This window comes from Seriola dumerili, unplaced genomic scaffold, assembly GCF_002260705.1.
Source record: "Seriola dumerili isolate Sdu_G_001 unplaced genomic scaffold, Sdu_1.0 BDQW01000331.1, whole genome shotgun sequence".
Taxonomy (NCBI): Eukaryota; Metazoa; Chordata; class Actinopteri; order Carangiformes; family Carangidae; genus Seriola; species Seriola dumerili.
This window is the reverse complement of record NW_019174586.1, coordinates 11901273-11924480: the sequence shown is the minus strand read 5'-3', so window position 1 is coordinate 11924480 and position 23208 is coordinate 11901273. Positions and strand designations below refer to the sequence as shown.

Here is a 23208-nt window from a genome sequence, read left to right as displayed (position 1 = left end):
AAAGGTACTTTATTAATGGTGTCTATAAAAAACTAGATTTACTGCACAATTAATCACTCAAAGTCAGTCTGTGGCGATTAATTAAGCAACAAACTGTTTTTATGGCCGTTGTTTTCTGTTAGCTCATCAAAAGTTAAATGAATCGTCTTTTAACTGAACGTGTGGTTTGTCCTGTTGTGTCTGCAGTTGTGTGTCATCCTGGAGCCCATGCAGGAGCTCATGTCAAGGCACAAGACTTACAACCTCAGCCCCCGGGACTGTCTCAAGACATGCCTATTCCAAAAATGGCAGAGAATGGTCGCTCCACCAGGTAACTATCTACTGCTGAAACTCACATCTTTACTGTCTAATTAAAGCTGCTCAAAGAGGCAGATCTGGAAAACGTTTTTCAGTGAAACTCCAAACTAGTCTGGAACATGAATCTGGAAAAATGTGAAAAAGAGCTTTTCTGGTTTCCTTTCAGCAAAGATTTTCAGATACTAACTTCACATAAACCTGCTTCTCTGAACAGCCCAGAGACAATAAGAATAAAATGAAATACAGATTGGATAAGTGACAACAACAGAAATATTTACATTTTCTAAAATGTTGTGGATCCGGTAGTTGATGTTAATCATTTCTCCTCCCAGAAATTTAAGTTGCTTCCTTTAAAACGCAGCTTTTAATTCTGTGGCGTCACTCACTTTGTAGAAACAGGAATATTTTTCTCAGACTATGTTTTTATTGCATCATTTATGTTTCCAAATTTGCCATTATATGTCTTAATTCCTTAAATCTGTTTTGCCTGTCAGGTATGTGAAATTAATCAGAATTCAGGGTTGCCTCTCGAATCCCAACCTTGCCAATCTTAACAGGCCTCTCAGCTTTCTATGATTGATGTTTTAAGGGCGGTTTCTGAAAAATACCAGGCTTAAATTGGCTGTGTGGTCTTAAGCTGGAGAGAAAGAGTAAGCTCAGTTTTTTTGGACACATCGGAGTGGCTGCAAATTACTGCAATGCTTAGCGAGCCGTGACGAGATGTCTTTAAAAACCAACACCAGTCAAAAAGCCTTTGACTCAGACCTGTGTAACTTTAATTAAGAGTGCCGGGTGTAATCAAACTAGTAGATCCAGCTCCCCGGCCAGCAGCTCCCCAGCGTCAACGACGTTCTTCAAAGAAAAGAAAAAAACAGAGGGAAAAAAACATGGAAAGCGTTTTATGAATATAAAGTCTGGGGGGGGGGGACTCTTGTATTGATGGTTAATTTTGCACATGGAAAGAGAACACAGCTTAATATGAAATCCTTTATGGGCGATGCAGTTTTATAACATATCCAGCTTTCAGTGTGGAGTAGTCAGATTTAATATGCAGCAGTATTGGGCTATCTGGAGTGCTTGTTTTGTATCCCTAAGTTATACTCAGTTGCTTAATGGTATTGTTGCATTACATTAAATGTCCTTTAAGCCAGGCCTCTTCAGTTTGTTCTAGCAGTTAAGAAGAGAGTTTTTCAGGGTCATGTCATCCGTCTATATTTTGACATGCAGTTTGCCTGATCTTTGCTGCAATTGCAGCTTTCCTCATTGGTAGCGTGTTATTCCCCTTTTTCCTGCAATTCTTCTCCAGCTTGGAAACTGGTTGGGATTCAGCCAGGAAGGAAGCCACAGGCGCATTTATGCTCTGATAAGTCCTTTTGGTGGAAATGGAAGTAATTTTAGTGCGTCACCGGTTCAGCATCGAAGGAAACCGGTTGGATAACAGAAATGATTGTGTCTGACAATAGGCCCGCTTTTTTTTTTTTTTTTTTCCCGCTCACACGTCTGTCAAAGTCAGGAATCAAAAGAGGAAAGATGCTGATGAAAAAGCCCCTTATTGTTTTGGCTCTGATTTATAGTTTCAGTTTTGTTTGTATCATGAGTCGCTGGTTGTTCTAACTGAATATGAAAGCATCTCCCTTGGTGTGATTAGTAAGAACCTAGAAAAATGTATTTCATTTTCAGACATCTGTTTGAAGATCACAGCAGTGTTTTCTTGTCTCTCTTGAGATTAAAAGGCATAATGTTTTCTAACAAATGTTGGCAGGATTTGCAAAATCATGTATTCATAAATTATGCACTACATAAATTGCTTCATAGATACTAGAAACTCCAAGATCTCTATTAACCTGTGTCATCACTTTATATGTTTTTAATAATAATGATTTCACATGTGGTTTAATTGTACCTTTAGGAATTATGTGTAGCTCATAATTGGAAAAACATCTTTCGTTGAAGCACAAGTTTCCCAGTGGTCTTGAATAGCATCTGTATGGCACTGAATGTACAATTATTTCTCTACCTTTTCTCTGTTGTCATCGCCTGAACAAAATTAAACTGATTTTGGCTCCGGTTTCAGCTGGACACCCACAGAACTTCAAAACGGAAATATTTCCCACAAATCACAAAAAAGGTATCTTCTCTCTTACATTGTTAACTGTCTGTAGTCTTATGCGGAAGCAGCGTTGTAGTGCTCACCGGAATGGCATGAAATACATTTTTGTGTGCAGGTTTATCATGGATGCTCAACCGCATGTTAACAAATGGAACTAACACCTGTAATGAATAACAAACACAGGTTTCATATGCAAGTTTCATGCATGTAGAGGCAGGTTTCTCCAGCTCTGCCTATAACAAAATGATTAGAACAATAACATGGTCATGCTCAGCAAATCACATCCATAGAAATGCAACAAATGTGCAAGAATGGACGCAGTGTAAAAGCGTGCTCAGTAATACAAACATGAATGTGCTTTCTGCCTCAGCAGAGCAGTTTTAATCTGGCTCATGCTATTGAGGAACATGGCAATTGGTGCAGCGCTGAAATCATTAGCAAATTTACATTACGTTGAACATCAGGGTCCATTGTTGAGCATTTATGCAAATGAACAGGGGTTCTTTCTTACTAGTGCATGTCTTGGGAGATGTTAACACTCGTGTGGTTTCACCTCTGAAGAAAACAAAGCATGGATCACTGTAGACTAGTCGCTCTTGTTTGTGTTACGTGTCTTTGTTTTTGTGTGTGTGCGCTCTCTCTCTCTCTCTCTCTAATGTGGGCATTGAATATAAGTTTGTTTGCGCACCTTTGTGTCTCTACGTCTGATTTTGCCTGTCCGAGCCTTTTCTGTATGTCCTCAAACACACACACACACACACACACACACACACACACACACACACACACACACACACACACACACACACACACACAAACACTCACTCCACACTGCACACAGCCCTACACCTTGTCTCCGTCTGTATGCATTATGTTCTTGGCATGGCCTCTGTTTCTCTTTGCTGGTCGCGCCAAAGCTGAGCCTGCCCGACAGACAACCACGAAGAGGAGGAAACGGAAGAACTCAGCCAGCAGCGCCAACAGCAGCGTGGGCACCACTGCCAGCAAGAAACGCAGCCCCGCCACCAACTTCAGCCTCTCCAGTCAGGTACCTGTAAGCATCAGCTCCACTCGGTTTGCCTCCTCTTTTACTTTTTTCTATATCTCCACGTGCATGTTTGCAGGGTTACACAAAGGCACAAGAAATTCCTAATGGTATTGCAGCTATTAGGTTTAATTTATTTGCACAAATGAGAGAAAAACACCAGGAGGAGATGGTAGAAAAGAAACTGAAACCTGTGCAGTGAGACAAAGAAGCCCCGAGGGACTTAAATGAAAACATCTCGCCCCAAAAGGCAAAGCGAGAACTCATCAAATATCATAAGGAGTGACACAAATGACATTAAAAATCATCAAAGCAAAAAATAGTACAAGAACAGTTACATTTATAAATAACAAGTAAAGAAGGTGAATAGAAATGTTCCTTTTGCTGCTTTGCTGCAGATTGTGTCAAATCACTTTTACTGCCGATTTGTAGTTACTTCCTTAATTTTCTCCCAGTGTTTCTCAGAGTGCCCTGCATGTTCCTCAGAATATGTATGTTTAAAAAGACCCAGCTGACCCTGTTGCTCAACCAAGTGGCCATAGCCTGGAGGGTTTAAAAAAAAAACAAGAAGAAAAAAAAAGGTTTGAATCTCTGGACCAAATGGGAAAATGTGGGAGGGAAAAGTGACACTCTGCCCTCTCTCAGCCACCGCACTCGAACTGCCCTTGAGCAAGGCACTGAACTCACAACTGCCCACGGGCCTGGTAGCTTGTACTCAGCAGCTCTGCACATCTAGAACTGCACGAATGTGAAGCAGGGCGCTGCTCTGAAAGAGCACCTCTGATTACAAAAAAAAATAAAATAAGTAAAGAAATCAAATAAAAACTTGAGCACTGTATGAAGTTCATATACAGTCACCAACTCACCGTGCCCTGTACTGCTGTAGTATTAGTGACAGTACTAGTGAAGTGAACAACTGACTACCTTATATCACCAGCACACTATGTGACTAACTAATATCTATGATTTAACAAACTAATAACCAATAATAATATAATAAACAATACTGATAAGTTATTTTCTATCCATCCATTAGCTACACCGCTTATCCAATCCCAGCTGCCATTGGGCCGGAGGCGGGGCACATCCTGGACAGGTCGCCACCCCATCACAGTCTGACACATAGAGACAAACAATCATTCACCCTCACATTCACCGTCGCCAGTTAACCTGCATGTCTTTGGATTGTGGGGGGGGGGATTCGAACCCACAACCTCCTTGCTGTGAGGTCACCGCATCCCCGTGGCAATAATATTCTATCTGGAATCTGTCTATCTATCTATCAGTCTGTGTACTGTGTGCCAGGGTATGAATGTCTGATTTTGCTACATGACTCCATAACAGGCCACTTGACACAGTTAGGGGTTAAACAGCCTCTTAAACAGCTGAGTATTACACCACATGCCTGGCACTCCCCTCGAGGACTCGATGCTGTGGCGCTGTGTCGTCTGCAGGGAGTCGAGTTTTATTCCATACACTCATTATACACGTGTTGTATTATATTTACGCTACTGCATCCAATTTACTATTCTGTACCCATGCCAGTGCAGCACTCTGGTGTTTTTGAACACATCATTCCAGTACAGCTAAAAGTCCATTGATACCGAACATAACCGGGATTTGTTGACGTTAAAGTGTTGCTGCTTGGCATTAATGTGTGTTCATCTTCTACACAGGACTAATTCTTCTTAATGGGATATTTGAGGGTGCTAATGCTTTTCTATACTCATTGTGTTTAGTATAGAAACCCTGTCTCCCAGAAGTTATGTGTGTGTACTGCTAATTTGTCTTCCCTGTTACATTTTGAAAGAAGTGTAGAAAGTGGAGACCTGTATAGATAGTGCAGAATATCAGCAGTCTTAGGCTTTAAAGTTGTCTCTCAGAAATAAACACATCTAACTAGCATGTCTTTTGACTTTTCCAGTATATAACCAAGACAACAGTCTGTCCCTGACTTTAACCAAGTACTTGTAAGTTTCTAAACATAACCATAAACAAACGTTTTGCCACGCTTCAGTTGCTACAAGCAGATATAATATTGCAAGAGCGTAATAACCAATAAAATGCATAGTTAGTGAACATCTTTTGTGACCGGGCAAAGATTCACGTTGATTCCTCCGCAGTAATGTTCACTGACAATATATAATGCAGGAGGTATTTTGTTTCTTTCTAAACATGTTTATTGTTGCAGATTGGTAATATATAGGGAGTATATAAATATAATTTCTAGGGGACACAGTGGAGTATATGGACACTGTAGTTCTTTAAAAGAGTCTCCCATTTGGATGTTTAATTTTATTACTGGATGAACTTGTTTCTCCAGTTTCCCACCAGGTAGGGGTTGTTCATCTGCTTGTTACTTGTAGCTGGAAAACATAATTTTCCTGGCATTTTTGACAGTATTTCTAAATAAGGAACGCACTCTTTCTCCCACCTCCACACGCGCGCGCGCGCACACACACACACACACACACACACACACACACACTGTACTGTCCCTCTATTTTCTGTCCCGTGGTTAGCTGTCTCGTCATCTTGGGAGATTTGTTGCCCTTACTCTCTTCTTTTACTTCCTCCTCTCCATCTCACACATACATAATGTACATCACACACACACACACACACACACACACACTTGCATACACACTCGCATATACACAGCGTGTGCAATTGTTTTCTCTCTAGAAGGCAGTTTGGCTCTGTTCCAGCTCTCATTATCACCGATATCTGTATACACCCTCCACCCCCAGCCCTCCTTCACATGCACACACTCTACTCTATCACGCCCCCCCCCCCTCCCCACCACTATCTTCCCACCTCACACACACACACACACACACACACACACACACACACACACACACACACACACATACACACCAGTCGTACCACTCATGCCTTGCATTCACACGCCTCTTAAAGACTGGCAGCGTGGCTGGTAACATGCTGGTTACATATGTTGCGCGCCTGCTGTCTTTGTCTGAGAAGTTGTTCGTTTGTGGCTGAGCACAAGCCTACGTGAGCCCAATGACAATAAGGAGTGGACCCTTGCAAGGGGAAGGGGGGGGTGGGGGGGGGCGTTCATAGAATGAGCAACACTGACCTCTAGTGGCCTGAGTTAAGTGTTGAACGTGTTGTTTCTGTTACCAAGCGGGGGCCCGTAGCAATGCTGTGAGTCAGTGTCAGTCAGTGTGTTTGCAGGAAGCGAGCACAAGACATATTGTAGACTAAACCTTTAATTAACTGTCCATCCGCTGTGTACAGACTGTAGCAGTGGTGGGAGAAGAAAGTCAGACTGTGTACCTAAGTGAAAGTATCAATACACAATGTAAAAGTACTCATTAAAAGTAACGGCCTTGCATTCAAAATATTGCTTCAGTAAAAATACAAAAAGTATTTTGCATCAAAATGTATTTAAAGTACTAAAAGTAAAAGTACTGATAATTCAGAATGGCTCATTTCAGAATAATGTATATATGTATGTTGATGCATTAATGTGTACATCACTTTAATGTTACAGCTGGTAAAGGTGGAGCTGATTTTAACTAGTTCATATATTGCTGGATAGTGAATTTCCCCCCAGGGATCAATAAGGTCTTTATTTAACCTATAATAATACATCAGAATTGATTTGTTATTATATTTTCAGTAAATTTTCACTAATGTGAAAATGCAAAGTAACTTAAGTTATGTAGTAAATATATAGTGGAGCAAAAAGTACAATATTAGCCTCTGAAATGAGTAGAAGTATCAAGAAGCAGGAAAAAAAAACAAACTCAAGTAAAGTAAAAGTACTTTAAAATTGCACTTGAGTACAGTACCTGGGTAAATGTACTTCATATACTACACTGAAGTAGGAAGATGGAGTCAAGAACTAAAAACAACACCTGTGCTTCTTTGGCTCTACCATAGAGAACTCATAAGACATAAGACTTATTTATGTTTCTTACTTGCCTGTAAACTTTGGAAGTTGGCCATGTTGTTTTTAGAAATTTAATTGGCGACAGAATGACACTGTGAAAAGAGTATTGCTTAGACTTGAAGGATGAGGCTGATGATATTCTGTACGTTTGTTATTGTCAACAGACACAACACATTGTTGGTTTTGGTGTTTTCACAATATTTGTCGCCCCCCCCAAAAAAAAAAAAAGAAAAATATAGAAGAAATCTTATCCTTGTCTTTTATGACGTTAGCATGAGGTTAAAAAAACAAAAAACACCTGACAGGCTTGGAAGACAATGTTTAAACTGTATATTCTGTCTGCCTTTCTTTAAGTTTGAATACAGAAGGGATTGGGGTGGGGGGGGTGGGGGGGTAAACTTTGGTGTCTGAGAGTGTTGGTGTGCATCAGGCTAAAACAGCTGATTAAACTTTATTACATTGAAACTTCTGGTTCAGAGTTTTTTGCTGCTGCTCTAAGGGGCAGTTATGTTCTCCGTCCTCTTTGTCGTCACCACAGTCCCGCCACATCGTTTTTTAAATTCCCACTTGTTGCCTCGGAGGCCCGAGGAGCAAATATGTCCTCCAAGCTACTCAACGCTAATCTCTGTAAAATATGCTAATGACACTGTTCAGTGAATGAAGGGAACAGGGAGGCGTTCATCGCTTCGTCGGCCCATTCAAAGCCCTGCCGCTTAGCTAGCGCGAAGGCTAACTCTTAACGAGATGAGTAGACGAGTAGACAGTATTAATTAGCTCACAATTAGCACTCCCCAGTCTCAGACTAGCCACCAGCTGTGATTGTTGGAGGGATTTTTTTTTTTTTTTTTGGACCCAAAATTGGCCAGAGGTAGGTTGACAGGCCTCCTCACAGGAACAGATGGTGAATGCAAGGCTTGTTGGCAATCAGCACGTTTTTAGCTAATGACTTAATTAGCTATGCAAATTGACAAATCAGTGTGGATATTGTCATTTAGTTGAAAAGCTCACCTAAATTAATTAGCCTGATTAAGGCATAGTGGGGTGTAGAAGTGGTCGCTAGGGGGGTTTTGGGGATGGCTTGAATAAATAAACTGCCTCTCCCCATTGGTGCTCTTTATCAAAGTGAGTGTGTATTCTGAGTTTTGGGTGGGGGAGTGTTGGAGTTTGCGAAGTTGTCTAGTTTTGTTTGTATGTTTACATTAGTGCTTGCCGGATGTGATCATGTGTGTTTGTTCTGTGTGATTTGTGTGTGTGCTTCTGCTCGAGTGTTTAGGCTTGTGTTTGTGGGTGTGTTTGTTGTGTACAATACATAGCTTTAATCTGAGTATGCATTCAAGTGCTTTTGTCTGTGTTTGTGTTCAGGTGTGTGATTGTGTGCAAAGGTGTGATTGTACAGTAAGCTTATCTTGGTTTGTGTGCCGGTGCGTGTGTGTGTGTGTGTGTGTGTGTGTGTGTGTGTGTGTGTGTGTGTGTGTGTGTGTGTGTTGCAGAGGAGATGGCTGAGGCGAGCAAGATCTCCCAAGCCAGGCAGCGTTGACACACATGACCAGTGAAGCGTGCGCTCCATTTAACTGTACAGCTTCTTCCCAGGTTACGGTGGGTGGCGCTGGGGCTCGCGAGCAGGGAGATGCTTAGTCAGTCATAGGAAGATGAGATTCAAAGACTCAGTACACACAAAGAAATACAGCCATGAATCAGAGCTTATTGATCAGTATTTGAATTCACAAATTACACTTCAGTGATTATTTGTCCACAGAGTCACTTTGTGCATGAAATGCAGAGGACTTCGTCTTGATGCACCCCCCTCTGAAGAATGATCAGGATTCCTTCACATCACGAGAGTCACAGATAGGGGTGGATAATGGATAAATCTCTCTCCTTCCTTTCCTTGACCCGCTGTGAGAGGACTATCTCTGTGAAATATGTCTTACATGATGAGTATTGATTGGGGTGGCTACAGAGCGCTGGGGGAACCCACTGTCTGTATGGGAAGGTTTCATTTGCACAGAGTGCTTCGAGAGGGGTCGACCATACGGATGGGTTCACTGGATACACCAACATCTGTCCTAAACACACACACACACACACACACACACACACACACACACACAAATATGCTGAAAAGTATACACACATACCCCGACTGTTATTTCACTGCAAGCAGGGGGTCTGTGTTGATGCAGGAAAATACACACCCCCCATTGTGGGGGTTTTGGGCACTCCTCATACAGCTGAGAAACAAAACATGGTAAATATATCTGCAACTGTAACGACAAGTCAGGAGTTAAGAATTTGTAAACGTCTTCATGACCTTATAGTGTTTTGTCCTCCATTTTAAAAGCCAGCTGATTAAATTCTCATTTTTCTGCTTCGGATGAAAATTAGACAACATGCATATTAATTTATTTGAAGTAAATGTTATTATAAAGTCTTTTTGGGTGGATGTGCATTCACTTGATATTCAGATGGTGCTTTGGTCTGAGAATTAGATGAAACAGATATGCATTAATTTCTTCTCTGGTGATTTCTCACTCACTTTAGCATATTAATTTTGAATCACCCCTAGGCTAAGTATGGATGGTCCTGCACAAAACCAAAAACATGTCACGGTTGCCTCTGTTAAAATTGATTATATTTGTATATCAGTTTTTAACCTGTTTTAAATAATGTAAAACTGGTGAACAAACAAAAAGTGGGTTTAGTAAAGAAAGAAGCAGAAAAATAGGAAGAAAAATAGAGGAAAGTATGAATATGTTTTCAAGAATCACTTCAAACACATCACAAGTGTGTAATTTCTTTACCACCTACACTGTATATGTATGTATATGTGGCTACGCAGGCTGTAAATGTAGCTTGGTTATCAATGGGACGAAAGTAAATGCTTTAAGATATGTTTAAAAATGTACTTATTTTTATAGGTAAGGAATGAATAGTGGACCATGGAAATGTGCTCTCTAACTTGGATGCACATGTTTGGTAAATATTTTAAAAGCAAGCTCCACCACCTTCACTGTAGCTTCAGATCGTGCTCCACAGCCCAGGTCAGAGGATGGATCTTACTAAGGTGTCATCACTGATATTTTTGATTCTACACTCTTAGAAAAAACACACTTTGCTGTGTGAGAAACTCATTGAAAATCCCTCTGGATAAACTCAAAATTGAAGGTGGTTTAGCTAAAAACAAAGCAGTTTTCTTCTGTCCCTGAAAAGCTGACGCACATCAGAACAGTGACTTCATTTAATGTGAAATGCAACATTCAAGTAATATAAATTTCTTCTTGTGCAACTGTGAGCGTAATAAAAAAAGCACAGCTTCAACACGATGTGACCTTTTAAAAAGTGTGTACCCACAAACAAGAACATTAGTTTTATTTTCCTTTTCAGTTTGTAAATCTGTTCTCCGTGTCTCTGCCTCTCTCCAGGACGTGATGGTGGTGGGCGAGCCGACCCTGATGGGCGGCGAGTTCGGGGACGAGGATGAGCGTCTGATCACTCGTCTGGAGAATACGCAGTACGACGCCACCAACGGCCTGGACGACGAGGACGACTTCAACAGCTCCCCAGCTCTGGGCAACAACGCCCCGTGGAGCAGCAAACCCCCCGCCGCCCAGGACAGCAAGCCTGAGAGCACAGCTCCCCAGCCCTCACAGTAAAACAAAAGAAGAGGAAAACAACAGATCCTTGACTCCATGTGGACCGGACTTTTTAACCTCTCCCCTTCCCCCGAGGGCAGTGCTTCTACGCCTCATAACATTGTACTGAATCAGAACCCCCGTCTGCAAACTCATTGCTGGCATGTCCAGCCAAAATATATCCGTCCTGGATATTTTCTTCTTCTATGAATCACTGTAACATCTTGGAGAACACTGAGAACTGGCAGCATTGCACAGCAGTATCCGCAGACAAGAAACGCATACAAGTCGTATGCGACCGAAATGTAAAAAACAGAAAGGCGTAGGCATTTTTATTTTATTTTTTTTCAAGAATGCGATGGAAAATTCCGGATCAAATTCTCCTCCTTGGACCTTCAGTCACAAACCTCTTGTCTGGTGGAATACCACAGCTGTGATTGGTTGACCTGCGGGTCACAAGTCATCACGCTGGCAATAGACAATGGAAAGAAAAGAAGAAGAATAAAAACAACAAACAAAATGTCTCAAAAAAAAAATAGCAAGCTCAGTGTGAAGAAGGCAAGGTGTTTTTTTAACAGCCAACAGAGCCAATGGAAGCGTCTAACCACATTGGAAACAAATGAAACATTGTTTGAGGCAATTGCATTTTCAATTGAAAATTCAGTCGGCTGTTGGGTTTGTTTCTGCTGTTGCTGTTTATTTCCATTTCCAATTAAGAGGAAATAAAAGTTCTCTACCACTATGGACTCCTTTCAAATGAGGGAAGATCGGGTCCTAGGATTGTTTTTTCCACATTACTGCGGTCGTCACAGATTGTGATTTCATGCAAACCAGTTTGATTGTGTTCGTAGTCTATTGGTATTTTGCTTCTCTCAGAATCCTTTGCAATCACATTGTAATTTTGCCGATCAGTATGTGAACTTTGCCGACTCCCGTTGATGCATTAATGTTGATTTTTTATTTTTCCCCCTCCTTGAAAATTGGACTTCTTTCCCTTTAACGACCTACTCCCAAACTGATACTAAAGCCTTTTCCTGCATGATTTTATAGGATTTTTATTTTGTTTGATACATGTACTTTTTAAAAACGCATCAGTCTGATTTTCCTTTTTGGTTCATCAGTTTGGGAACACTGTTACAAGGTTTGTAGCTCTGTAAATAGAGGTGGAATCTATTTTGTCCACTGTAAATCAGCCACTGAAACCAGTTTGGATATGGCAGCTGTTTTGTTTTGTACAGGAGGTTCATATTTCTGTAGGGTGGTTTGGATGGACGCTGGTTTGCCTCAGTCAAAACCAAACTCTAAGTGTTCCCCATCCTCTTTAGCTAGTGCAGAACCAAAGCCACAAATTTAATAAACAGCCACACAGTCACGCAATCATATTTCTTGTATATTCTGTGACATAAGAAGAAACCAATTTTACATTTCAAAAACGACGCACAGATAAAATCCCATCCACCCCACAGAAATGGTTTGAGATCCCTGTATTTGTGTTCACAATTGTTCTTTAATCTTTAATTGAATTGATACTATATCCCTGATCTCTTTTGTTGGACTTTTGTTTGAAAATGGGCAAGAAGACAACGACGGATGTCTTTATACAATTGGATCTTATGGGTATTTATTTGTGCATTTGTAAGGAAGCTAACACATTTCTAAATATGTTTGAGCCTAGTATTATTAGACACCATTTGTACATTATATAGCAGAGGTGTTCAGTGTCATATCTGATGTCTGGTATGTATGCTTTACCATTATGTGTGCCAATAAACCGTGCTTACAAAGGAGTTACATTTGGTTTGGTTACATGCATCGTGTGTGCATGTGACCGGCTCTTTTTCCGTCTGTTTTTAATATTTACTAATATCTGTTCACTCTGAATAGTTTGATAACTCAGTGGAAAGTTCATTTGTAACCTTGGAAACAGAAGTTGACAAAAACAATCTCACCACAAGGTCTATACGACGTGATAGCTTTCGGTCGGATCACACGACCTTCCTCAACAGACGGAGTTGCCCTGTTGTCATGAAAATTGTCATCGTCCACCACGAGCGAAAAGTCCTTGATGTGTTCAGAAAAATATACAATCTACATCTCCATGACAACTGGATGTCTGCATCTCCTGTGGAAGATAATTGTATATGACTGAAAACTCCAGAAACAGCTAGAAAGTGGACTTGTGATGAGATATTTTTGTCAATTGGAAAATACAATTTTGCTAGAATGGTCAGTTGATCTGATCTCTGTGGGATCTTGAGCAGATGTCATTGAGATCTAGTGGTTGGTGGATCTCCAGAAAGACACAGTTTCATTCACAGCTTCAATTTAAAAGAAATCTTACACGAGCAAACTGCATACCTGGACTGAAAGTGTTGTTTTGTGCTCTATATTTTCTTGTTGCTATCTGTTGAAACCAAATTATTGGAAATTATGTCCAAATATTTCCCGCGTCTGTGATGAAGTTTAATAGAAAAATGATTCAGTGATCAAATCTAAGCCTCAGATTTTGGCGTCAGTTGCTCAGAGTAATAAAGCAAAAGCTTCTTTTCCGCAGCTGTCATTTTCTGCTGCCATTTATTGATCATACCTAAAGACATTCGTTGCACAAGAGGCAGAAATAAGACAGAAGTTTTTACACTGAAAGAACCCTCAATAGACCAGAATGCAATGCAGTCTCAAGACTGCGTGTGCGTGTGTTTTGAATACGAGGCCACAATCATGCCACGTTCAGAATATTCAAATACTAATTGACTCACTGGGTTCATTTATATGCACCTACATTCACTTTTGATTAAACCAACTAAACTACACGTTCATGTTCCTTCCTCTCTACACCTTGGAAGTTATTGAAAGCATGCTGGGAAATCACTACATGAAGGTCACTACATGACTACACATGTTAAGGATCGTACTGATCGTATTCTGATATCTGATAGCATCTCTGTGGATTTAACCTTTAATGTGTTGCCCATATAACTTGCAGGTAGCTGACACTGTTTACCAGCTGGATGAGCAGCTAAATGTCAGTGTTGGATAACAATGCCTAAAATTAAAATTTTGAGGCTTGATGTAAAATATTATATAAGATCTAGACTTAATTTAATACATCTTCTCTGTGTTCATCCCTTCACATGTCGGGGCCTGTTTCAACCAGCAAGTTAGATGAGAAACCAGTTAAAACCTGGGACATGAACATATGTATGGACTCTGTGTCCTCCTCAGCAAAGTTCTCCAGATAAGTCAGTAGAAATGGGCCTCAGTGCTGTTGTTGGGTAGACTTTAAATCCAAGACAATTTGATGGAACTTTGGCGACACCAAGTGGAGGACATGGTACTGCAACAACATTCAATTATTCTGTCATTCTTCTTACATGTTATTCCTCTCTCTCTTTCCTCCAGGACATCATAAGACATAAGACACTAAAATACAATAACAAAAGGCTTTTATGACCAATTCAGTGTCACTGCAAAGCCAAATTCATTAATTTAAAAAAAACAACATTATTATTGTTGTTATCATAATAATTATCGTTATTATTATTTCTACTGTTGCTGTTTTTACATTTTTATTGATGTCAGTAAATAGTACAACATATGTACCACAAAAAATGTGATACTAGGGGCAAACAGTATATAAAAAATAAACCACAACATAATTAGAAATATATGCACATTATATTATTATCATACATACTGTATATTCAAATGAATATATCATGTGTTTTTAAATTATCATTACTCTAATATTCTATCAAGTCTTGTGAAAAATTACATAGGGGAATTTGTCCATTCTATCCACATGCATGTGGGATTTTCTTTGTCTATGTTGTTATTATTATTATTGATAACATTTGTACATTGAAAATAAGGTCATTGCCCACCTTAGAGTTGGTGAAATAAGATCCTTGTGCCGTATAACAAGTGTAGGCAAAGTATACCTCATAAGGTGTGCAGATGAAAAGTTCAGTTTTAGGTTTGGGTAGATTTACCTTTCACAAAAATAGTTTAAACAAAAACAAGTCTCTAAATAGTATCCATAGGAAAATGTATCTAATCAATATCGCCTGATGTTTTTGAAAATACCATGAAATGAGGCTTGTTACCTAACTAAATGTGTCTTTACCAACTTGAAATTTAGCCAGAAAAAAGTAAAAGAACTAAATTGTTGTTCTCAAAATAATGCATATGACTTCTGATTAAAGCACAGAAGTTATTTTAAAAAAAAAACTCACAGAAGCAATTGTACCAAAACAAGTTTGACTTACTAAGTCAAAATTATGAAATTTATAAGAAATGTAATTGTATTGAATGTGTATCACATAATTTTGACATTTTATGTCAACATTTTGACTATTTATTTAAAATTTTTTACTCAAAATCCTGACAAACTTTCCTTTAAATTTTACTTCTAGTTTCTATTACTTTACTTTTATAGTATTATTTCTTTGACCTGTATTTATCTTATTTTAATAGACTATTGAATCTTTATATATTTTTAATGAACTATTGAATCTTCACTTTTAATAAACTATTGACTATGTATTAATTTTTAATAAACGGTTTAATCTTTATTCGTGTACTTTTAATCAACCATTGAATCTTTTCTTATTTATTTTTAATAAATCGTTGAATCTACCTGGTAACGGTTATCGTTATGACGTCGTTTATTTTTTTACCTACACTGCGATGACGTTGCACGGGGCGACGCGGCGGCCAAATTAAAGATGGCGGACTTGTCGGGGACCGAGCTGTCAGAAGAGAAAGAAGCAGAAATTGAGCTCAAGAAAAGACAGAAACGACCGTGGGAGGATTTGCACAAGTCGGGCAAAATCGGTTTAAATCCGGGACTACCGGAAACGTTGGGAGTTTACGACATAAGCGCTGTCAGGAGGGAGCAACGGGAGCTCTCAGCAGGTAACCGTTGGGTCCCCTCCGCCACTACTGACGTTCCCACTGTTACAGCTGCCAAACGATAGACGCCGTTAGTGTGTTACTTTAGTTTTCTCACCGCGTACTTCAGCATTAATACTGCAGCGACTTCATTAACACGGTGTTTAACGATAACCCTAACATTTAAGCTAAAAAAGTTAGAAAACCTTCAGAGTTTACTGTAAAGAGCCGAGAGCTGTCACCGCCTGTTGTTTACAGTCAGTGCTAGCTTGATTAACTAATCATGATCTGTCTCTTTCTCACTAAACCTGCCTGTAAAAACAAGTATGTGACTGACACTAAAGAGTAGTTCTTTTAAACTAGCTCTGGGTCTTCCGTCTCACTATCTACGGTAGCTACTTTAGTAGTAATGTCTAAAGTTTGCTGCCTTAAAAACATTGAGCAGCAAACTTTGCAATCTGTAATCTACATGTCTGTTACAGTATTTAACTACACATTTCACCTCAGGGTGTCTATAAAATCATACTTTTCAGATGTTACATAAAATTTCAGATAAACTATATTACTACTGCACAAGTTAAGGTACATCACCATTAGCTATAGAAAGAGAAACGACTATGTCTGTTACGTGATCTAGGTGAGACCTAAGGGCTACACTAGTAAAACATCCTTAATTTCTGATGGGTTCTTGTGGATGAATCATTTTAAGAGGCTTGTTTTGTTGTTGTTGTTTTAGTGCAGGAGGGCTGGGCATTTGTAGGTGCATGGCATAGTCACTAACTAACTATAACCAAAATTGGTGCCCCTATAGTGTTTAGACAAAGCTATACGTTTTGATAGCTGTAAAGGAAAAAAAACTGACCCCATAGATACAGAGAGGGTCGGATATATTATATACATATATATGATAGCAGAAACTGTAGTAGTAACCCTAACCCTCAAAAAAGACAGTTAAAGATATGAAAGAGTTCTAAAATTATCTAGAGTTTTACATTTATCCATCCATTTTCTGCTGCGTTCCAGGTTTAGGGTTTTGTTTAATGGTTAATTGAGTTTATTATTAGGCATAATTGATATATACAGCTGGGAAGTACTGACAGATCAATAAATCTATGCACTTGCTAAGAAGTAAGAAACTTTTGGAATTAAATTTAAGTCCGTGTGCTACAAAATTGCCTTCAAAAGTTTTTGATTTACCTTAATGAACCCCTACAGAAACAGCAAAAGCACAAATGGCATTAATGGCAAAACATTTACCAAGCACTCCAGCATCTCCACTGTGAGGCTTCATCATCATATATGATGATGAACTACATATGTCTGGATTCTGCCGTTGTTAGTTGGGTTAAAATAAGACATTCAAATGTTCCACCTTTAGCTTGTAAAACAAATAATTGAATCACAAATCACAAGTTTTCATAGTTGTGAAGGAAAAAAAACATCCCTATAGATAACGAGTGTCACCAGTTTTGATAGTTATGACAGCAGAAACCTTAAGTTTAAATCTGAAACAATTTATTTAATAATTAATCAGTTGATAGAAAATTAATTGGAATCTGTTTTTATAATTTATTATTTATTGCTTTAATTTTTCAAACAAAATGCCAAACATGGACATTTAAATCTGCCACCCTGGGTCCTGGAATATTACAATGGTCATGTAGACAAAATGATTAATTGAAAAATCATCTGCAGATTAATCAATAATGAAAACAGTAGGTAGTTGCAGCCATACTTCTCACCTGTTGATATCTGGTTGATCCGTTCTTGTCATGTAATCCTCTAACGTCACAGAATCGGATTGGTCACAGATTACAGTGCACTGAAATCTCAGCTATCAAACTTTACAACCATGTCTAAAGACTGTGGAGGCACCATGTGTGGTAACAACAATAAAGAAAAGCATATGATAAAGTCTGATAAAACGGTCTGCAGTAGAAATAGAGCTGAGTTTTCTAACTGGGTCACCTGTTGTATAGTTTATGTGACCTGCAGATTCCAATGATTCTTATTTGACCCTGTGCACATTGTGAATTCATCTAATCAAGACCAATAAAAGGGGACATCTCACATTAGGCAAACACTACTTATTAAATATTGGACAGTATAAAGTACAAATATTAAACACACTTGCCAAGATAAGATGCAAATTTGCACAGGCGGTCAAATGTACAATTGAACTGAAAACGCTAAATTTACTTGGACCTATGGGATATTTTTTGCTCTGAGCCCATTGAACCCCAGCGTGTTCCAGCTCTCCATGTGACTTTAACAGCAAAACTGTTGCGAGTTGAGCCAACATTATACCGCCAGGTCAGGAGATGTTTAATGTACAGTGAGCTCATCTTTGTCTTCAGCTTATGAAGCATGACATATCTGTCAAGTTCTCACGGGTTGAAGTCAAGTGGAAAGAATGCGAAGACAGTATGGGGGCACTCAGACTGAGACAATTCAACAAAATCAGCTACTCGGCTACAAATCCCTCTATTTCTTTACTCTATTTTACTCTCTTTATCTTTACTGCAGGTTGTTCTGCCGATTATTTCCTCAACTAATTGTTTAACTGTTTTATTTACAAAATGTTCAAAAACAGAGCCCAAGATGACGTCTTAAAAAAGCTTCTTTTGTCCAACCAACAGTCCAAAATACAAATTCTGTTACTACAATCTACAATTATTGTGAAAGTTATTTTAGATCAAATTTCTGTTAATTTATTTATTAATTATTTACTTTGTAGCTCTGTTCTCCTCTCTTAATCATTGTTTCCTTTGAAGTGAATTCACACAGTGTCAACAGAATAACAGAATTCAATATTATTTTCCATGCCATGCCAGAGTTAAAATCACTGTCTTTGTCACCTCTCCTCATTACAAAGGGTCTAGTTAGCCATGAAAAAAACTACTGTGTTTGACAAAGAACTTGATTTAGCATGGTCAGCTTTTACAAGATGTAAAAATACAGTTAAACCCCCAGTTTTTATCATTCAGAGAAGTTTCCTCCTGTTTTCATTTTGCAGTATGACTCTCCAAAGGTTGGCGCTCTCATTGTGATGATAGCTGTCGTTGTAATTGTTGCAGACAATGGCCTTGTGGTAACACCGCTGCTCTCATGTTGTTCCAGATCCGTCGTTGGCGCGTTTCATTTGCGCAGAGCTCACCAGAGGATACTTCCTGGAACACAATGAGGCAAAGTACACGGAGCGCAGAGAGAGAGTTTACACATGCATGCGTATTCCCAAGGAACTGGAGAAGGTAGTGTATCAACCTCAGCTGACCCCTTTTCTCTTCAGCTATCTCCATCTGTCAGCTGTCATTCCCAGCAGCACACAGAAGGTGTTTACAGACCACAAGAATCAGCTTACAACTGTTTCAGAGTCAGTTGACAGCTTTAGAGTCTCACTGTAGGATGTATGATGTAAGAACCTGATTAGTTAATTCAGTCCTTCCTTCCGTTTCACATGTAAAAATCCCAAAGCTTCTGCAGGTTAAAGTTTTATAAGTGAAGAGTTCCTTGTTTTCTTCATTTATTTATTTATTGTTTATTTAATAGGGACCATACAGATAAACATTGTTAGAATACAGAAAAATAATCTAACAGATGTAATGTATACATCTACAGTAGCTGAAGGTAATTTACAGCCTCTGTCCCTGGTTAGGGTTTTGAATTACAACAGAATCAGGATAAAAGCAACAGAACAGGTAAAACTGTGATAGTGTGTGTGTATGTCAAGAAAACAGTGTGTAAGCATAGAGATGACAAGTGAATCCAACAATCCATTAAAAAGTTGTTCAGTGTTAAGATTTACATGATTGTAACAAATGGAATATTTGATTATGAACATTTAGTCACATTAAGCTTGTAATTTTAAAACACAACTTAAGACTAAACAATGTATTTGTCCTTGTTCTTGACATTATACTGTATCGACCAAGTGATTATTTTTTAAAAAGAATAATGGAAAGATGAATCACTAAGAAAATGATTAGTTGCAATCTCAACTACACACACACAAACACTGTTGCAATGACACACACAGCGAAAATGTACTTATGATTGAACTATATATAACAGTACTATGTAAAAACAACATTTTATTTTGCCCTGATTCACTTGACACCAGTATATTTTTGTTGTTCTTCCCATGAGTCAACAGGTGGCAGTGTTGGCTCATAAGATGTGGATGGATCTGACCTGTGAACTCTTTCTAGGAACATTTCTCAGTGTTACCTGTCAATAACCTGTATACACTAGCTGCAAGTTTATTTGATACCCCTAACTAAAACAAAAGCATCCTAAGAAAACAGTCTTGCAATAAATTTTACCTTCATAAAAGTTAAAATGTTCAACTCAACAAAATGGACAAAATAATAGAAACACCTGTTTAGAGCTGAAACTAACAATTAATTCATTATCAATCAATCTGCCAATTATTTTCTCTATTAATCAATTATGTGGGTTTTTTTATAAACCATCAGAAAATAGTGAAAAATGCCTATTTTAGTTCCTCACAGCCCAAGACGATATCTTTACATGTCTTTTCTGACCAACAGTGACAAATCAGAATATATTTAGTTTTCTATTATGCACAACACAGAAAATATTCACATTTGAGAAGCTGCAAAGTAAATGAAGCCAAACTTATTAAAGCATAATTATGCATTAAAAATATACAATCAGGGTATTGAGGCTATCCTGTGTATTTGCATGTTGTGTAAAGGTCTTTGTACATTATTTTCAGAGTTGACTGGACCTTCTCTGAGAAGAAATAAGTCTTAACAAGCGAGCCCATACCAACACAGCTCCTACTGGTTTGGCTTTTCCTTGGGGGCAGGAGAGGAATGTGTGTAAACATAAAAGACCTCAGTGACTTTACTATGTTAAGCAGACTAACCAACTTCATGGGTACCTGACAAGGCCCCAAGAAAAGTCACTCAGAATAATCCACCAATGAGAGACAAACCCTCCCACCAGCTTCCACCAAAACTCACCTCAGTGCTTTCATATTTTTCCAGTCAGAAGTAGGAGAAAGAAAACCTCAGATGGCTTAAATTTATTTCTTGTAAAATATTCCTTTTTTAAAAAAAAAAAAAAAAATGACAAGGCAATGACTCTTCGTTTATGGGAGACTGTGAAGGTATGTGTGCTACGTAATTGGCTTTAGGTCTGGTTTTTAGTTCTTTCCTTTGATGGAAAAGAGACAGAAGGTGTGTGAAGAAAATAAGAGACGTTACTTTTTCAGAAAGAAATTATAGAAGAAACTGTTGTGAATCTCTCCATCTGATGTTCACGCATCCTTTTTTCATCGTCTTATTGTATTTATAGGTCTTGTCCTTGTTTGACACAGATAAATACTCTCTCCAGATGATGAGTAAATGTGTCCGCAGGCTATACTGTATCTTTCCAACTTATGATCATTGTTTAACTTGGAGGTTTTGCTTACTGCCTGTTGTTCACACGTTTGACTCAGAGGTGTTGCTGTGTGACTTTTCCAGCTGATGATCTTTGGCTTCTTCCTGTGTGTGGATGCCTTCTTGTACGTCTTCACCCTGCTGCCCCTCAGGGTGCTGCTGGCTCTGCTCCGCCTCCTCACCCTGCCATGCTGTGGTTTCAGGTCAGTGCCTAAACACACGCAAACACACATACTCAGCCACATGGGCGCATACCGTACAATTATGTCCACAGTTTTATATAGAGACTTAAAATAAACCTTTGGGTTCTCCTATATAAGATTCAATCACACGGCTGCACACAAGCTACAGGTATAAATGCACATCTGTACAAGCCTGCAGATGTGCTGGCTGCACAATTACAGCAACTGTCTTGCTCATTGTCAAAATCCTGATAGTTTATAATGATAATGAGAAGAATAACGATAATAATCTTTATTTATAGAGCACCTTTTAAAAAAAGACATGGATAGAATAGAATCAATGAAATCAATACATTTCAAAGCAAAGAGAACAGATAAAACAATTAAAACAGTCAGGAGCATAAGACCCAGTACAGGGTCATTTTAAGAGAAATGAAACACTTCAAGGGAAGGTAAAACCAGGAAAAGCTCTCAGATAAAAGTATGTTTTAGGAAAGGACTTAAAGCAGTTTATCATCTTTGTTCGGAAACAAAATAATTTTATTCCATTTGATCATTTGTACAAAACTTTTAAATACAATCACACTCCACATGCAGGTTCCCTGTGTTTATTAAAACGCTCCCAGATGCAGCAGCATCTGTGTTTGGCAAGTAGAGAATTGTACAGTTGTGGCCACACCAGAATTCCAGATTCAAGTGATGAATCTCACGTTGTTTACCTCAGTGTGGCTCAACTTTGACCTATGAAACTGCAAATCAATTTGAGAGTGCGAGTGGGGACATTAATTGGTATTACCATTTCTTTGTACATGTGCATATATATATAACTTTTTTCCCAATGCAATGTGAGCAATTCTTTTGTCAATTCTGGTCTGGAGTTAGGGTTAGCCAAAATGCTAGCTGAAATAATGACTGCCATTATCATGATACAAAGCATACTCACAAGCAAAGACAAAATCTAGACATGTACAATATATGCATCATGTGAATGAAGATTATCATATGTATAGATACACACACACAAATAGATGCTTTTTTGACTCACTTCTGTTTGGTATATGAGTTTATATTTTTTTTTCTTCCATGTATGATAAACATAAACCCTCCAGCCACTCTGACTCTGGTTTCTGTCCATGACTTCCTGTATCCCAACAGTCCAGGTTCGGCTTATTAGTGATGTAGCTCTAACCAGGATTATGTTGCTGTCTAGATGAAAGGAAAGCACTGTTGTTAGTTCAGGCTTCAGGATTTTGCTGTACATTTCTGGGAAATCTGTGAATTAATCTGATAATATTTCAAGGTCTTTAAAAGTAAGGAGTTAATACAGAAGATCTAGAAAACAAAAGTACTGGTTGTTACCAGTCCCAATACTCTGTAGCTAGCTTTAGCTTTTAGCTTTTATTAACAATAGTTTTTACTTTGAATACACATTAACCAAAATGTCAAGCAGTTATACTTTTTAAAAAGTATGTAATATTGGATTTAAAAAGCGGTGCAGTACAGCTACAAGGCGTTTGTCCCCCACCCCTTCTGATGGGCGCTGCCTCTCCTCCTACCCACCTCACCCTCTCTGAATCTGTCTGATTCTCCCCTTGCCTTCCTCCCCCCCTGCAGGGCACGCACATGCCCCTACTGCAGAAGAAGCAGGTACGCTCCCACCGGCCTGCCAGGGCTTCATTAATGTTATCACTGTCCTGAACCGGCCTCCACATTTATTCACCA

General features: G+C 38.8%; 2 protein-coding genes across 5 annotated transcripts in view; both read left to right on the top strand.

Moving 5' to 3' along the window:
• LOC111232721 (LIM domain-binding protein 2) overlaps window positions 1-12793 on the top strand; it is a 99587-nt gene extending 86794 nt beyond the window's left edge. Inside the window, exons 6-9 of one of the 4 annotated variants that reach the window (XM_022760356.1) lie at window positions 187-310; window positions 2372-2425; window positions 3325-3455; window positions 10797-12793. In XM_022760356.1, the coding sequence (XP_022616077.1) occupies window positions 187-310; window positions 2372-2425; window positions 3325-3455; window positions 10797-11027 (540 nt within the window). In that variant the 3' untranslated portion in view covers window positions 11028-12793. Of the gene's footprint in view, window positions 1-186; window positions 311-2371; window positions 2426-3312; window positions 3462-10796 lie in introns of all 4 variants that reach the window. The other 3 variants (XM_022760355.1, XM_022760354.1, XM_022760353.1) reach the window with 3 other exon arrangements.
• Window positions 12794-15730: 2937 nt separating this feature from the next.
• The window catches only part of LOC111232600 (transmembrane anterior posterior transformation protein 1 homolog), a 28819-nt gene continuing 21341 nt past the window's right edge, over window positions 15731-23208 (top strand). The window contains exons 1-3 of the mRNA XM_022760185.1: window positions 15731-15920; window positions 19017-19147; window positions 21389-21507. Of these exons, the coding sequence (XP_022615906.1) occupies window positions 15731-15920; window positions 19017-19147; window positions 21389-21507 (440 nt within the window). The remainder of the gene's footprint in view (window positions 15921-19016; window positions 19148-21388; window positions 21508-23208) is intronic.